The 17,719-nt window shown below is 44.6% G+C and overlaps 1 protein-coding gene across 9 annotated transcripts in view; it reads left to right on the plus strand.

Moving 5' to 3' along the window:
* LOC102243540 (zinc finger protein 827) overlaps window positions 1–17,719 on the plus strand; it is a 136,965-nt gene that overhangs the window by 69,909 nt on the left and 49,337 nt on the right. For all 9 annotated transcript variants that reach the window (XM_014538507.1, XM_014538506.1, XM_014538504.1 and 6 more), the window contains exon 7: window positions 7,964–8,067. In XM_014538507.1, the coding sequence (XP_014393993.1) occupies window positions 7,964–8,067 (104 nt within the window). The remainder of the gene's footprint in view (window positions 1–7,963; window positions 8,068–17,719) is intronic.

Genomic DNA, 17,719 nt, shown 5'->3' on the forward strand with positions numbered 1-17,719 from the left:
TTATTCACTACAGTTCTTCCTTTGAAAATGTGTGCACCGAACTTGATCAATGACCGGGCTTTCAGGCCTGGCCCACTGGGGTCACAGAAGGTCTTCTCTGTTGTGTCCATTTTAAGCTTGAATAGGGGATTTACTATTTGGATGGTCAGGGTTTTCATTAGGTCAGAGACACCACCACCCCAGTCTTTTCTTTTCTTTCTTTTTTTTTTAATCCTCACCAGAGGATATTTTTTCCATGTCATTAGGTCAGAGACACCACCAACCCAGTCTTTTCTTTCTTCTTCTTTTTTTTAATCCTCACCAGAGGATATTTTTTTCATTGCTTTTCAGAGAGAGTGGGAGGGAGGCATGGAGGGGCTGAGAGACAGAGAGAGAGAAACATCGATGTGAGAGACACACACATCGACTGGTTGCCTCTCACATGTGCCCTGACAGGGGGTGGGGAGAGAACCAACAACCCAGGTACATGCACTTGACTGGGAATTGAATCCAAGACCCTTCGGTGCTTGGGCCGACACTCTAACCACTGAGCAGCACCCTCCAGGGCCCAGTCATTGTTAAACTTGAGCACTCTTCTCCACCCCCGTGCCCACTGACCTGCATCCTGGGTACTTTTATTAAAATAAGTAAGTAAATAAATAAAACCATTCAGGAATAGGGGCCCTCGTTTCTGTGGGATTGAGGAGGGAAGGACACTGTCATGAGCACCATTAACATTGTGTTTTCTTTCATGATCGATTACTTTTTTAACTGACGACAGGAATGGCCATAGGAAAATGGGCACTGACTTTTCCACCTAAACGGTTAGTGTCTGGGTCCGTTTCACAAGAAATGAAGCTACACAATCTCTCATCCGAAATGAAACCGAGAGCCCAAGGTGGAAGCTAGGAGGACCGAGTACAGTCCAGGGTGGCATTTAGCAATTGCTATACCCGGTTTTTAAGGGTTCAAGATTCTTTTTAAAAATCTGTGGACCTAAGCATTTTGTATATTTCAAATATAATCATTTATAAATATGTTACAACATATAGATATATAAAAATATTAAAAATATTAAGCATCTATTATTCTATTTTAAATTATTAGCAAATAAATGAATCAAGGACGATCATATTTGAGAAAAAAATAAGCACCACCTAAAAGTGAAGAAAGCTGCATTCATTGTGATAATTAAGGTGAAAATAAAATCATCTTATTTGGTCTTTTTAAAACAATGAATATCTTTTTAAAAAGTGGCAACATTTTTGTTGTTGAGTTGTGAGTGTATTCTCATGCAGGCTGCTCCTGCTTCTTAGAAAGTTCCTTCTGACCTTAAAGTCCTTGAGGAAATGTTGAGAAGGTAGTTATAACTAATCCAAATATTTCCCCCTCTTCCTTATCTTCAAATAATCCCATCTTTTTCATTGATGTGTTGCAAAATCTTTTTTTAAAAAAAAAACCTGTTCTGGTTTTTGGCAAGGACTGTATTCTGTTATTGTTAGCAAGGTCTGGGTTTTGTTCAAAGAAAACATTTCCGGTTTGTTGTCATTTCCTTTACTTTTGTTATATATACATGGAGATTCCAAATGGAAGTTACTGTATCCATTTCCGCGGTCGCAGTCCTGTTCCACACATTCAGAAAGTCTTTGAACTGGAGTGCGATTTACTCTTGGAATAACTTTGGTCTATCACCGTGTCTTCTTGAGGCTTTTGGAGGCTTGAAGGATTGTTTTCAACTAGTGTTTCCTGTGCACTTCACAGTGTCACGCAGTGTGTCACTCCTGGGTCTGTCTCAAGGTCTGAGTGGTTCAGAGGTCAGAGTTTTAAAAATGCCAGCACAATGGCTTTAGATAAATATAGGGTGGCCCCCAAAATGTATACACACGCTTTGAATAATTGTAAAAGCAGTGTTTATGAAAATACATTTCATTTTCAAAACTGCGCTATTAAAGTGTGTGTACATTTTTTTGGGGGGGGGGACACCTGTACATGGAATCTCAGTTCTTTAAAAATAACATGATATACCGATACAGAAAACTAGTGTTTCAGTGCGCTGAGTTCCTGGCTGGGACTAAGTGGAGACTGAGAAAGGCCCCGTTAACAGGGGGGTAAACAGCATGTGGTGCGGTGGTCCATGCTGGGGCCTGCCAGGGGGCAGCCAGAGGGAGGACACATTGGCTCCCACAGCCCTTTTCCAGCCCGGACTGGGGCTTCTGGCTCTCCTTTCACCGTATGTAGCTTCTCAGAAATATCTGAGTCAGATTGTTTATTCTTTACATTTTCTTAAAATAAAACAAAGCAATATAAAAATTAACCCAGCCCAGCTGGCGTGACTCAGTGGTTGAGCGTCGACCTATGAACCAGGAGGTCACGGTTCAATTCCCTGTCAGGACACATGCCTGGGTTGCCTGCTCAATCCCCAGTATGGGGCAGGCAGGAGGCAGCCAATCAGTGATTCTCTCTCATCATTGATGTTTCTATCTCTCTTTCTCTCCCTTCCTCTCCGAAATCAATTTTAGAAATATTAAAAATTAGTCCAAATTCTTTTAGACATATTTTACCCAGAAAAAAAATATGGAAGCTGGATGGAGACTCAAGCACTTTCTCTTGAAAATACCCCATCTTTTTTATTCATTAAAGAAAATTTTGTCTGTGTGGAGATTGAAGTCAGAATATCACTCAGGATGATGTAACAGAAACCCTTACATTTAATAGAATTTCATTCCACCCTAAAATACATAGATCCTTATGTGTTCTTAGTAAAAAACCATTATAGAGCAAGATCTTTTTTTTTTCTATGTTTAATCTTTCTTTTCAATTTGCCATCTCCAAATTCAGTCCTAGGAGTTATTATCATTGCCTTCTAGAAGGAAAAAAAATTACTTCTTCTGTCCTTCCTTAAAAACTGTGTCATTACTAAACAAAGTTTTTCTTCTTAACTTTCCCTTACATATTGTGTCCACCTTCTCCTTTTCCTCTCAGTTCCGTGTTGCTATGGCATCTCACCCAGAATCGCCTTGGTGTTTTGGTTTTCACGGTGGCCCTCGGGGAGGGGTGGCAAACCGGCTGTTCTGTGGGCAGCGAGCTCCCTGTTGGCCCGCAGATGTGAAAGGTGGAGATCCCTGTGGCACAGTCAGCACTTAGCAAAACGTATCACTACTTAGCGCCATAATCTTTTATGGACTGTTTTATTATTAACTGTAAATCTTTTTGTCCTGGAGCCCCGTGCTTGGACCCTACAGCCCAGGCCATCTAATGCCTGGAATTGCCTAGTCATGTATTTTAACCTGTAGATTTTCTACAGAAGAACGACAGAAATACACATTTAATCTCCATTTCATGTTTACCCAGAAAAGAACGTTGGATAGATAAAAGTTTTGTCTTTTTTAAGTAACATAAAGCAGGAAAAGGAACAGCTTCTAGATGCTACTTCTGAGTGTGTACTGAATGTTTACACGAATCAGCTACGTCTTCCAGGTAACCTGTTATTGTGCAGGGCCAACGGGAGTATGTTGTGGTAGATGGTGATTTGTTCCCTAAGTGACAGACACCTCCCCATTAACCATTAGTTTCAACCTGTTCCTTTTCCAACTTTTTAACCAAATACATTGATCATAGATCAATTTTTAACAGTTTTTGCCTTTTTTCATTTCCTTCGCTCACCTTTTGATGGAGAGGCTTTTTCATAGTAAAATGACTTAACTTCTGGTAGCTGGACAGTCAGGAAGTAAGAGGTTGCAACATTCACAAACTGGCTCCTTTTGTGGAAGAAGTGGTAACTGAGGACAAAACAGGCGTGTGTCAGAGACGACTATGTTGTGAAGCTGTGTGTTCATGTATTTTTCTCCCTGGGAAGATGCAGACTCAGCTCATCCTGTGTTGGGCACCTCCTGGGCCTTCCTTCCCCACTACCCTCTCCCACCACTCAGTCTCTGCAGCCTGAACAGGGTGCCGGCTTCATCCACCGCAAAGCTGGGCAACTGCTGAGAGTGGGTGGCCTGCACAGGAAAAGAAAAGGAGCTTAAGGAACACCATCCCAACACCAAAAATTACACCACTCGGCACGAAGTTGCAGGGCGGTCATCTGTCCTCAGAGCATGGGCACAGTTAAAGATGACCAGTGTTCTTGGGGATCTAAAACCATTGAGCAAGCCCATGCTCCACGGGGCATGCTCCGAGTTTGGTCCCCCCTCCTTCTCTTCCTGAGGCATGGATGCCAATCTAGGTGACATAGTGCCACCATGAGCTTCATATTTGTGTTGAGATAGAGGTTGGCCAACGCCTCATGGCCTCGTTACCCTTCCCTTTTCATTTGGGCTTAATAATAGTGAGGAGCTTGCCCCCAGGAACGGTGGGTACAGGCAGTGTAGAAGGGTTAGGATTGCAAATTGCCCTATCCCCGGTGTTGTGGAAGTATGTAAAAAGTGGAGCATCTGTTAACTTATAGAGAGAAGTAAAGGCTAAAATTATTTTCATTTGCTCAACTTCTCAATTGATACAGTCTTCCTGCAGTGTCCCAGGATCCTGCTTACCGAAGTGGCTGCTCCCATCCTCCCTCATCCCTCCTACCCTCTCCCTTCCCTTTGTTCTGTCCGTTCCAAGCATCATGATTCTGTGTTGTCTATGAGTTGCCTAGATGCTAAGAGACCACACAAAGGCAGCTTAGTGGGTGAGAGTCCACACTGGATGCCAACCTGCCTGGATTCACATGCTGGCTCCGCTCGTGGCATGGACAGTTACCTAACTTCTCCGTGCCTGAGCTTCTCCATCTGTACAAAATACAGATAATAATAGTGGTAGCTACCCCACAGGGTCCTTGTGAGGATTAAGTGAAGTTGATACACACAGAGCACCTTAGGACAGTGCCAGATACTTAGTAAGCAATATACATGTTCCTCTTTTACTGTACATGTACTAAGAACTTTAACATGAAATGTCTTATTTAACCCGGATAGCACCCTAATAGAGATGGTATTTTTAAACCTTTTTCCAATGATGAAACTGAGGCTAGAGAGGATATTGATTTGAAAAAGGTCACTTGACTCTCTAAGTGGCCAGTGTGGAATTCAGCCTCAGATCCTTATAATCCAAACTCTGTGTAACCCACTGCACTCCCACCTCCCGGCCTGGGTGGATATGAACTCGGAGCGTTGCAGCTGGGCTTCTACAGGAAGGCCGTCCTGGCCAGGCCAGCCCCCAAGGTGGCTCTGCACCCTCCCTTCCTCAGCACTAGTTACACGGCGGTTCCCTTTCACAGGCCTCTGCGCTCCCTGACATCTGTTCCCAGGCCTGGCAGAGTGTAGGCCCTCCCGGTTACTGTGAACCCGAGGGAATGAGGGCAGTGTACATGTTTCTCTGTAGCAAGAAAGGTGATAGTCTCGATGCCTTTTAGGGGGACCCTCTTGTGACCCATGGAAGTCTCCACATTTCAGACCAAACAGTTCCATGAGCTCCCCTGGACTCTCCGATGTCAAGGTGACTGCTATAGCCAGCGTGACAGTACCAGGCAGGGCCATTGCCCGCTCTTCACCCTGTGCCCAGGGCCAGCCTGTGGTGTTTCCATGTGAACTGTCCACACGTGGATGTCACTGTCGCCTCCTGTGGAAGCTTCAGAATGAGGGAGGTGGAATTGAGAAATCTTATACTCTGGGTTTGAGCAACAGTCCTCCAACGTCTCTACATCTTTAAAAGTGCTCTGACTCTAAACAGTTTTCTTCATGGAAACATTGAAACTTAACCTCGTCCTTCCAGCAGTCAGCTGACCCTTCCAAATCAGAGCAACCTTTTCTTCATTCATTTTATTCAAGGAAACGGCACTTCTTGCCACCTTGTGAGGATGTTTCACTTATCACCCCTTTAGGTAGGCAGATACAAGTAAAAAACAGCTCACATTTATGGAGCACTTACTGTTTGCCGGGCACTGTGAAAAGCATGTTCCATGGAGGATCTTGATGGGTCCTCAGAGCTCCTCTGTGAGGTGTGGTTACTGTTATCATGCCATTTTAATGACAAGAAGTGAAGGCTCCGAGAGTTTAATATTTGTGCAGGGTCACACAGCCCTGAGTGGGGGAGCTGGAGTTCGAACCCAGAACTGCTCCTCTCAAGCGCATGCTCTTAGACTCCATGCTGCACGGCCTTTTCCTTTCAGTGTTTGTATCATTTACAGGTTATGAGACGTTTGGCATAAAATGGCGTGTCTCCCCACTCCCCAGTGCCTGCTAGCCTACAGCCAGTTCATTGTTAAGCCTATTAAATTGTTTTTTTTGTGTAAGATATAACTAAAAAGAAGCATCGATCAGATGCTTAAACCTCAGAGGGAAGGCAGGGGAGGGTGGGGGCAAGGGGGAGAGATCAACCAAAGGACTTGTATGCATGCATATAAGCATAACTAATGGACACAGACACCAGGGGGGTGAGGGCATAAGCAGGGGGGCGGGGCGGGGGAGAGCAATGGGGGAATAGGACACATACGTAATACCTTACTAAAGAAAGGGGGAAAAAGGATAAAAATAACAAAGAAAAAAAAAGTATGCAACACAACGTTGCATGAAACCTAGCCTAACTGTCCTGTAAAACTATATGTTTATTAATGTATGTTTTACTTAAACATATTTATATGTCTTTTATTTTATCTTACTGTTTCCTTTATAACATATAATAATAGTAGCCATAGCCTTGTAGCATTTTTAAGAAAGCAGCACCCATCATGGGAGTCCTAGGCTGTGCTCTCTCAGATCTTTTCTTTCCCATGATCTGTGGGTTTGCAGGGGGCCTGGTCCCTGCGGGCTGTGTTTGGCTTCTGGGATGGTTCAGTCAATCAGAGGCCCTGATGGGAGATGGGGGTGGGGCTTAAGGAAGAGCTAGGGTGTTTCTACCTCCCTCCCTCTTCTGCAGCAGCTGCCTCTTCCCTGTGGCCCCAGCTCCCATTTAAGTCCTTTTGTCCCTGTAGCCTCAGGGTGGTGGTGGCCTCCCGCTTTTCCTATCTCTGGCTTGCTTTACTGCTCCCTATGCATTGTCCACCACCTGTGTACCCAGTGCCCTCGATTAAAATTTCCCTGTTATAAGTAGGTATTGCCAGTTCTTAGATGCTGCTGGATACATCAGTATTCTCACATGTGATCACAATACTTATTATGATCACAATATAGTTTATGTTTGAGGCATGGAAGATGGATGGATAGTGTGGTTGGGTTAAAACCCTCTGATTAAAAGCATCCAAAGGCTTTGTACTCACTGTAGCTGTGGTATCAGTGGAAACCTGGCTGGGTGTTTGTGTCCCTGGTTCCAGTCCTAGCTGAGTCACGGGGCGTACTTAGGATCACTCAAGTCAGAGCCTCAGTTTCATGGAAAATGAAGGCGCTCCCGGTATCCTTGCTGGCAGCCCCATTAGCTGGCTTTAACTCCTTCCGAACCAAGACAATTCTAAGACACATCTCCATATCTATGGGGACCATCGAGGTGTCTCCTTCAGTGAAACCGCCCCTGATTCCAGCCATCTGCCCTTCTAAGGCACACTGATGGTCCCCAGGGAATCAGGTGCCTGCATGTGGGTGAGCCAGGGCAAGCCTATCGCCACTCTGGGAAGAACCTCGGACAGGCCTTTCTGATTCTGACCCAGATGGTTGGTCTTCATTTGGGCTTAACACACTCGCAGAACATACAACGCAACAGTAAAATTCAGTGCTCAGCTGTCCTGACTTCGGGCTTAACCATCTTTCAAATACCATATGTCATATATTCACCTGACATATAAAACTAGCAGCAGAACGTGCATATGGGACTTGTCTGATGTAATATACTTTCTCTGTTTTAAGCACAAGCTTCTTATGGTCTCTAAACACCATTTTTAAAAATGCATTATCCAGTGTGTGTGTGTGTGTGTGTGTGTGTGTGTGTGTGTGTGTGTATGTGTTTGGGGCTGATGCTCTGGGTACCTTAAATAACTTTAATTTACTAAACTTCACTCCTCCTCCCCGACCCCCAGCCCTTTCTTTTCAGAAGATACATTTAGACAATCACCATTCTCCTCCAATTCAAAAGACCTGCTGCCCGGCGACGCTGCGCTCCACGGGAGAATACCAGCGCCAGGTATGGAAACACTGTTGGCTTTGCTTCTACTATTGATCGCTTAAAAAATTACTTTTCTGAAATGTGTGAATTTTCAGATGCTTTCAGTGAATGTGTTGACGTTATTCGTATGAAGAAGCCAGGTTTTTAAAAAGAGGGAGGAACTCAATTTCAGCAGCCACAGAAGTTCATTAAGAGAAAATGCAGACGGTGAGAAAGCTCTTCGTCTGCTTCAGCAGCCCATTGTTGTTTACCTGCTGATGTTTCATTCGTATCGTGATGTTCTTAATCTTTGAAATAGCGAAGTGTACCCTGAAGATACTTTGCTTTTCACATTGTCAGTGTTTCAGGGAGGCAGCCAGGAAGGTAGGGGAGGGTGGTGGCCCGGGCGGGACCCGTCAGGACCCCGTGGGGTGTGGGCCACTGCAAAGACCCCTCCAGTTTCCGGGGAGACAGTCTTGCCCCAGATTTCACTCTCCTTAGACTGTCTGCACATATCCATCTAACGCTCCTTTTTGCCATCTGAGCATCAGCACATAATGTCTTACCTACTCTTCCTCTTTCCTTTCCAAGCAAAAAGAAAGATGTGTTTGCTGCCCCTCATCAACAGCATGACCGTCCTCAGGGCTCGTGGGTGTCCTCAGAGTTATTATGAAATGAGGACATTTGAGAACCACTGCCCTGCAGCCTGTGCTCCTTACTCACCCACCCGCCACCCCAACACCAATCCCGCAGCCAGGAAGCTTCCTGCTGTGGCTACCTTCCTTCCCAGCCACAGGGAGAACTTCAGAAGCTCTCGGTGGCCTCCACACCCATTCCTTTGTCCAGGAGAGCGGTGGGAGCCCATGGCTCGGTGCATGTGCAGGAGGGTCTAGCAGCAGGGGTGTTGGCCGGGAACCCCTTCAAAAATAAGTCCAGGTGTCCTCCGCACAGCGGAGGAGCCGGCTAACAGACAGCTGGAGATCTGAGTAATGAGTAATTCAGAAACAGATGAGCAGCATCTTAGAAATGTTGGCGTGGGCATCACAAGTCATCGGAAGGGATGTCTAACAAACGGTTGGGAAAAGGCAGCTTTGTCGTCCTTCCATCTTGTGATGGCAGATCCATTTCTTCTCATCTCCAAAGAGTCCAGGGGCCGGCCTGCTTTTTAGCTCCACAGGACTTTTCAGTCCAATCACCCTAAATAACACACGCACACAAAAACACATTACCTGACACCCGGTTCCAGGGGTGGAGAGAAATTCCGCTTAGTTGATGTCTTCATTCTCAAACGGGGCTTTTTGAACTACTGTTTACTTCCCACGGTGTCCTTTTGAATAGCCATCTCCCTGGTCCCCCAAATTATCGCCCTGCTGTTAAGTTGATGGATTGTGACTTTCTAATGTCAAAATAACTGCCTAGGAATTGCAAGTCGGAGTGCTGTTACCCATCCAGCCCGCGCCCGTGATGGATGCACCGGCCCTGCATTGCGGCCTCAGCGTTGGGCTCGGCTGTATTTTAAGAAGGGTTTATGGTCACGTTACAACTTGACCTCAAAGAGCGATATCAGTACATGTCTCACAGTGTGCAGGTGGCGTTTCTGTGATTTGCTTGGAAGACTTCTATTACGAATGAGATAAACTCACACTTAAAAAGTTAACGTATGTTGAGGGGAAAGCCAGCATAGCGGGGATTTTAGAAATGCAAATGCACCATTCTGAGGGAGAGCCAACCTCTGTCCTTCAAAAAGCCTTTCTTCAGGCAGAGGATGAGCAAAGTGATGTTTACATTTTGCTAAAATCCACAACAGCACGGGGGCTTTTTACAAAGAAGCAAGGTGGCCATGCTTGGCAAGCGGCATTAAAATGCAAAAAAGTTAAAAATGATAAGGACAACCTTGTGAGCACGAAGTTCCTGTAAGCTGAAGACATGTTTTGTAAAGGAAAGCCTCAGTAATTTGAACTCATTGTGGAGAAGACCAATCTGAGTTAACAAAATATTGAAGCATGGAGACTTCCCAAGTAAACATTTCTTTCAAGTTCAGACAGTGGTGACTGGACATGATACCCCTACTAAATTAATGCTCCCCACTCCCTTACCCACAATTCGGAAGCCCAAAAGCTCTACCAACCACTACTTTTAAAATAAATTACTCGGTGATACAAACGAATGGGAGCCTATTTACAGTCTTTATGTATTAGCCCAAGGGTAGAATTCATGCATTTTATTGCAGAACTATCAACATACTTGATTATAAAGGCCCACTGGAGTGTTGCAAAAATATGCATTGTGCACCATATTATCTTCTTAAAATCAGAACAAGTATGAATCTCAAAGTACATCAGGCGCCAGGGGTCTGGGATGTGGTGGGCCTACATTTACTCTAGTACTCTGCTGAAATGCTATGCTGGGGACAAGGAGATTTGAAGCTAGAGTTGAGGATCTTAGGTTCTGCAGTGTAAGAGTCACGAATTCATATAGAAAATTGTGAAAGACCAAGTGGGCAGCACATTGCTGAATCACTGGAGAAGACGTGACAAGAGAGCAGATTCAGTGGGGACACCGCAGCGCTCGGGCAGCCTTAGTAATGAGGGCCTGGGTGAGAGGGAAGGAGGGGGTGGGAGAGGCAGGTGGAAGAGGCAAGGGTGGCTGACTGGGCTGGGAGGCTGGCTAGCTGTGCCATGAGCAGGTTGAGTTAAGGAATGACAGTGACTGTGCAGAAATGAGGAGGCCAGGAAGGAGACAGCTGGCTTTAGTGACTAAGCATAAAATAATGTGTGGTTAGTATATCAACAAAAGCCCCAGAGTCCTTAGAAATCTTCTGTTGGGTGCTTTCAACCTTACCATTAAAATATTATTTCTATTCTTTATGTACCTTGCAAACTTCTTTCCACAGATAATCTATAATAGCAAAAGCATAACATGCTAATTAGACTGGATGTCCTTCCGGAGGACCTTCCGGACGAAGCCAGGGCTGCGAGGGAAGCCCGGGTCCTGGGTGCCAGAGGGAAGCTGGTGCCGGCAGCAGGGGGAAGGAAGGCCTACTCTTGCACGAATTTCATGCAAGATAAATGTCAGTCTGGAAAATTATCTCAGGTTCCCAATTAGTAGAGACCGTAATTAATGCGATTACATGGGCCTCGTTCCAATCTAAGAAATCTCTTGCAAATGCTGAGAACCCATAGCGTTCGTTCAACAGTATAGATTGGCATATGTTTATATCCCTTCTATCCATGGGATGAAATTCTTTCCAAACACTTTGGAGTGAGACCATGGGGCAGGGGCGCTGTCCCTCCCAGGAGGCTCACTTAAGGTGAGTGTGTGGCGAATGAAGCAGCCGCGTGGGGGATAGCTAAGTGGGGAGGGTGGGGAGGACCGTGGGCTGTGGAGACATCGAGAATAGCACAGTTAACTAGGCATGTGCCTTCGGCAGATGGTATCTGAGACACACAGCTGCCACCATGCCAGAGGAACAGAATCAACACAAAGCTGCACGGTGCCTTGGCCTCTGGTGTTGCCACTATTTTCTAGACTGACTTTTCTGCGAACCAAAGAATGCTCGAGAGCCCAGACCTAAGGTCTTTACTTGCCGTGAATGTCTTAGAGGTAGCACCAGGAGTCCTTAATAACACGATGATTTAGAAGCTGCTGTCACCTGCTGGACGGAATACCCTTCAAGCTGTGAAGAGATGCTGAGTGCACCCTGGGTGGTGGTGCTGCTGGTGGTGATTTTGCAAAAGAAAGAACTTTCCTGTTCTGGGGCAGATAGAATCACAGGCCGTGTATAGTTCCGTGCACTTTGTCTAATGCATAGTTGTCTCGCTCTGTGGAAGATCTATGTTAGGGAAGAAAGGTTCTGAGTTCGGGTGCTCGTCAGGGCACGGAGGGCGGTGCTTCTGAGTGGACAGCAGACCCCTGCACCTGTAGCTGCCTGTGTCTGCTGCGGAGGGAAGAGTGTCTGTCTGAGCATGGCGGTCACACAGTGTGGCGCTTCCGCTGTGTCTTAGTGTGACTTTTGAAGTCACAGTCTGTTTGCTCTGTTTGAAGCCAAAACACAATAATACAACCCGTGCGGGTGTGAAGGGAAATGTGCGTCTCCGTGGAATTCTTTCACAGCCTTCGGAGTCACTGGTGCTTCTGTTTGTCATTTCAGATGGGGCTCAGCGTTCGTGTAGAGCATTTCAGCAATTATAGGTGTAAATCCCGATTCTCATTATTTGCCAACTCCTTTTTAAAAGCCCTCTTTTCATTGCTGTTGTTTATAATATACAAACAGGGAGCAAAGAACCTGGGGAAATTTAGTTCCTTTTAGGACCTGAGATGCCTAGCAGGATCTGATGTCAAATGAAAAACCTGGTTTGGAATGGTCTGCCTTGTCCCCAGGCCAATTCTTGATCCATTTTCCTCTCTCTGTTCGCCCATCAATCTAATAGGAGTGGTACCATGTCATACACTTTCCTGAAATCTAAATAAATGATGCCTTGAATTAGAGTGCCACCCGCAACTGACCCAGCCTGCCATGCTACTGGCCAGATATGAATGACCTCTTTCAGACAGTGGCTTAAAAAATGTGTCCGTCACTTCTTTATAATAAGACTTCCCAACTCATCCCTCAAGGGAGACACATACAAAGCTGCCCTGGATTACAGCAAGGCATTTTCTTCAATCCTTTTTCAAACATACCAGGTTCTTTTTACATTCAGACTAAGTCACGGATAAACAATAGAACATCGGGTGTTATTGGCATGTATCATTTTGTAGCTTAAGCTCCTTTTTGATTAAACAAATTTATTCTGTACAGAGAGGGAAGCTAATAGTTATCAAGGACCTTCTAAATTGTCAGGCACAGGACCTATGCCATCTCATTTAATTCTGTAAACAACTCATTCAGACAGAAGTTATGTTCAATTTACAGATGACTAAATAGAGGTTCAGAAAGATTTAATAACCTTTTCTAGTTTATTGATATGTAATTGACATATAAATAACATTGTATTAGTTCAAGGTACATAATATAATTTTATGCTTATATTGCAAAATGATTACCACAATAAGTTTAGTTTACATTCATCACCTAACGTAGTTATAAATTTATTCTTGTGATGAGAACTGTTATGCTCTACTCTCTTAGCAACTTTCTTTTTTAAAGAAATATTTTTATTGATTTTAGAGAGAGAGGAAGGGAGAGGAAGGTAGAAACACTGGTAAGAGGCTGCCTCCTACATGCCCCCTACTGGGGATCGAACCCACAACCTGGGTATGTGCCCTGACCAGGAATTGAACCGGCAACCTTCTGGTACACCGGTTGATGCTCCAACCAACTGAGCCACAGTGGACAGGGATCTCTTAGCAACTTTCAAACATACATTACAGTATGGTGAACTTCAGTCACCATGCTGTACATCAGATTCCCAGGACTTATTTATCTTATAACCAGAAGTTTGTACCTTTTGCAGAGAGATTTAATATCTTGTTCAAAGTCGCAATGTGGGTGAGTGGCAGCACAGGAATTCAAACCCAGAACTGCACAGTACATCTTCTCTCTTTCTGCCCTGTCACAGTGCCCATTAAGTCAGAGAATGCATCACCAGCGGTGACCACATCTCCCCAGAGTTTGCCCACACGTACCCACATTTGGCATTTGAAGTATTACTGATGGCTTGCCTTTAGTGTGTGTGTTGTGTGCCATTGAGTCAGCTCTGACCCTATGATGAGTGATGGCCCCGATGCCGTGTCCTCAACAGCCCTGCTCAGCTCCTGCAGACTCATGCCTACACCTTCGTTTATGGAGTCAGTCCGTCTCATATTTGGTCTTCTCTTATCCTGCTTTTTTCTGTCTTTCCTGGCATTATTGTCTTTTCCAAAGAACCCTGTCTTCTTATGATGTGCCCTAAATGGAACAGCTTCAGTTTTGTCTCCAGCGATGTTTCAGGGTCAATTTGCTGTAGGACCCACTTGTTCGTCTTTCTGGTGGTTCAGGATATCCATAGAGCAATCCTCCAACATCATATTTTAAATGAATCCTTTTTTTCCTATCAGCCTCTTCACTGTCCAACTTATGCTTCTGTACATAGGAATTGGGAACATAGGGGAATGTCTTCTTTTAGATAGGAATTAAAAGTAGTCTAAGACATTTCAAAGAATTTACAAGAATGTATTTTTTATTTATTTTGTTTATTTATTGACTTTATCTTTTTAGAGAGAGATCAGTTTGTTGTTCCACTTATTTATGCATTCATTGGTTGATTCTTGTATGCTCCCTGACCGGAGTTCAAACCCACAACCTTGGTGTGTCAGGACGATGCTCTGACCAACTGAGCTACCCAGCCAGGGTTTGTACTATTTATTAATATCATTCTAATTCTTTTCTCTTCCATTTCTATTTTTCTTTCTTCCTTTAATACTTTGCTGTCTGGTGATCATAGTCACTTGGAATGTTTCTTTCAGTTATGAGAGTTAAAGCAACTGTTTATGTTTCTTTTCAGTAATCTTCAATGGATCATTTGGGCCATAGAAATAGCTTCATGAAACTGTCTAAAACCTCCTGGTTAAATAAAACTTGACCCACTGAAGTGAGTGGTGATCTGGTCAGCAGCGGCTCAGAAGAAAAAGTTCTTCACTGGGAGTCAGGAGAACCCAGGTGTAGTCCTGGCCGGGTTTCCAGTAGAAAGAGAATGGGAGATCTCTTACCTTCTTCCACATCCCCTCTTTCAAAAGCTCTGCCATAGGTGACACTACTGTGACTTCTGCCCAGGTTCTTTTATTTTCTTTGTTCGGCCAAAACTATATGCTAGTACAGGGGGAGATCAGAGTGGAGTCTAGGTGCATTCCCCCTGAATTTCTACCACCCCCACCAAGACTTGGGGAAGGAACCAGGCACCATAAGTGATGCTTGAAAGATACGGTGCTTGGAGTTGAGGGTGGGACCAGGAAAAGGGCACGAGAAGGACTAGGAAGCTGGAGGCTCTGTTTCTTTATCTGGCTGCTGATTACATGCAAATTCCCCGAGCTGTGTGCTGATGATGGTATTTCTGCATTTGTTAGGGCTGATTGGCTCATTCACAAATAGGTGGGTCTGGATGCCAAGTGTTCGCCTCCAGGCCATCGATAGCCCGTGAGCATTCACTTCAGAGACCACGACAGTGCTAACGATGACAGCACTAACGATGACAGCGGTCTTTCAATTATACAATTTCCCGTTTGCAGGACCATTTCCTTTGGTAGCACGAGCTCACTGCCCTGAACCAAATGGCATGTATGTTGATATAGCTGATTCCTGTTGTGCTTCAAATTGAGACAGGATTCTGCCCTGCGCATGGTGTTTCTTTGATATGCCTGCAGTAGGTGAGCTCTAGTCTGTCAGCTGTTTACCAGAAGGAGAAGTTTTCATTGCTATAGACCTTCACGGTCCAGATAATGTAATTTCAGACTGAAAATGGTGGGCTCACAACTAGCCCCACCTGGTCTTAGTGTAGGTGAGTTCCCAAGGGGCGCTACTGATGCCATTAACTCTGTAGAGAAAGGTCTCGCATTAAGCAGTGTCAGCTCTGGGTCCGGGTTTAGTTCTTGTCAAAAATATAACTAACTGGGTGTCTGCAGACCAACAGTTGCAGGGTTCAGGCACATGGTTTGTTAAGGGCAGTGACCTTTCCAATGGAGACATTTCTATCCAGTTTAGCTGCATCACCTGAGCTAGCTATAGAAAAGTACAAAGATTGAGGCGAAAACTATGGTGTTGGCCAAGCCTCCTTATCTCCACCCGGATAGCACAGGGGTTGAGTCACTGGGTGCTGAAGATAATCATCAACACTTTCATGTTTGTGCTTTGTGGGAAATGGCCTTTTTAAAACCCAGCTTGAGGACTTTGTTTCTCAGATACGTGTTACCCCCTGAGGCTGTGGTCACCTCGCCTGGGAACTCCCTGGGACCAGAGAGGAGTTGCGTGTGCTCACATAAAATATTTTGCACAGCATTTACACGGCCTCCGTAGTGCCTGTGGTGTGTCGTTACTTTTGCAGACTGTTGAGATAGATGCCTTGAGAATGACTAATACGGTAATAGACCAAACTCTCAAGTATGCCTAATGGATGGTGGAGAGTGTTTGAAAACCACAATGCAGTGAGCCTGACCTCAGTTTGGGACTGGCTCCTTCAATCTACAAGGCCTTTTCCCTGTATACACAATATGTTCTTCCATTCCTTTGCTATGAATTGCATGCAATTTCTTCTTTGTGTTTATTCTTTTTCAGGGCAGCATCTGCCCTCCAGCAACCAGGGGAGGGGAAAAAAAAGCCATTCCACTTGCAAACTAGACCATCTATTTTCATTCAAATAAACCCATCCTATATGCCCATACATGGGCCAAATGGCTGCCTCTCCTGCCGCGTCACACCACAGCCCTCCCTTGATGTAGCTATTGGAGTGACAGTCAGGAGCTGCAGTTTTGGCCCTATGGTGTGTTTCCTTTAGCAAAGTACTTATCATTTATGTTTTCAATTTATCATTCAGAAAAGAAAGATGTTAACTAGAAGCGCTGAAGGAAGGGTAGTTTTTGCATTTGCTTAATGATATCAGGTTCACCACATCAGCCACTGGTGGTCTATTGAGACGTCCCACACAGAGGTCCCTCAAACTCTTTAAATTCAACAGGTCCGGAGCTAAGTGGCTCATGTCCTCCACCTCCCAACTGTCCCCATACCTTCCGTCCAGAATCCACTAATTAAATCCCCCTCTCGATCCTGTTTTTTCCTATCTTGGTGGATAGCATCATCACCAGCACCCCACCATGACCGACCATGAGGTTGGACACCATTTGTCTGGGCTCCCCCCAAAACAACTATGTTACTTGTGGAACTAATGTTAAATGTTTTTAAAGAGAGATCTGATAAGACTTTGATTACAAAACATAGTAAAAAAGATGGTTTTTTAATACAGATTAAAATGGATCCATCTATAAATATAAGGTGTGCAGTAAAGCCCTTTCCAAGTATAGCTGGTCTCACTACCATGCTGAAGCTCTCTTTTTAGAATTAAATGGTTTATCTTGACAGGAGAAAGATCACAGAGCTAGTGTGCTTGTGTTTTCCACCTTAAAAACAGATCTGACAACCGCCAGAGAAAGTCTAGGGCAGCTTTTCTGAGGGCAGATGGTAGGAGATGGAGGTACAAGAAGCCTTTAGATGATTTGGTGTGAAAGTCCAATCCTGATTTTTCATATGTAATAATAGACTTCCCAGGCACAAAAAACTCACATTAATCTTATATTAAAAAGCTTGGAATTATTTCAAAAAGAACTGTTTCCCATCTGTGAGCCAATCACTCCATCAAATGAGCTTCTCTTTTAAAGTAAATTATTTTATTGAGGAACCGTGTTATATTTTGATCCCAATAGGGCAGAAGTTCACATAGGAGTGTCTCATAAGAACTCATGGGAAACTGTGTGTGAGACAGATTTGAATTCAGATCTGACTGTCTCTGAAATTTGGGAAGTCCACGAAATGGAAATAGTTCTTTTTCTTTTTTTTAAATTTCTTTATTGATTAAGTTATTACATATATGTTCTTATCCCCACATTACCCCTCATCCCCCCCCTCCACTCATGCCCTCAACCCCCTGTTGTCTATGTCCATTGGTTAGGCCTTTATGCTTGCATATAAGTCCTTTGGTTGATCTCTCCCCCTTACCCCCACCCTCCC

This window comes from Myotis brandtii, unplaced genomic scaffold (genome assembly GCF_000412655.1).
Source record: "Myotis brandtii unplaced genomic scaffold, ASM41265v1 scaffold192, whole genome shotgun sequence".
Lineage (NCBI taxonomy): Eukaryota > Metazoa > Chordata > Mammalia > Chiroptera > Vespertilionidae > Myotis > Myotis brandtii.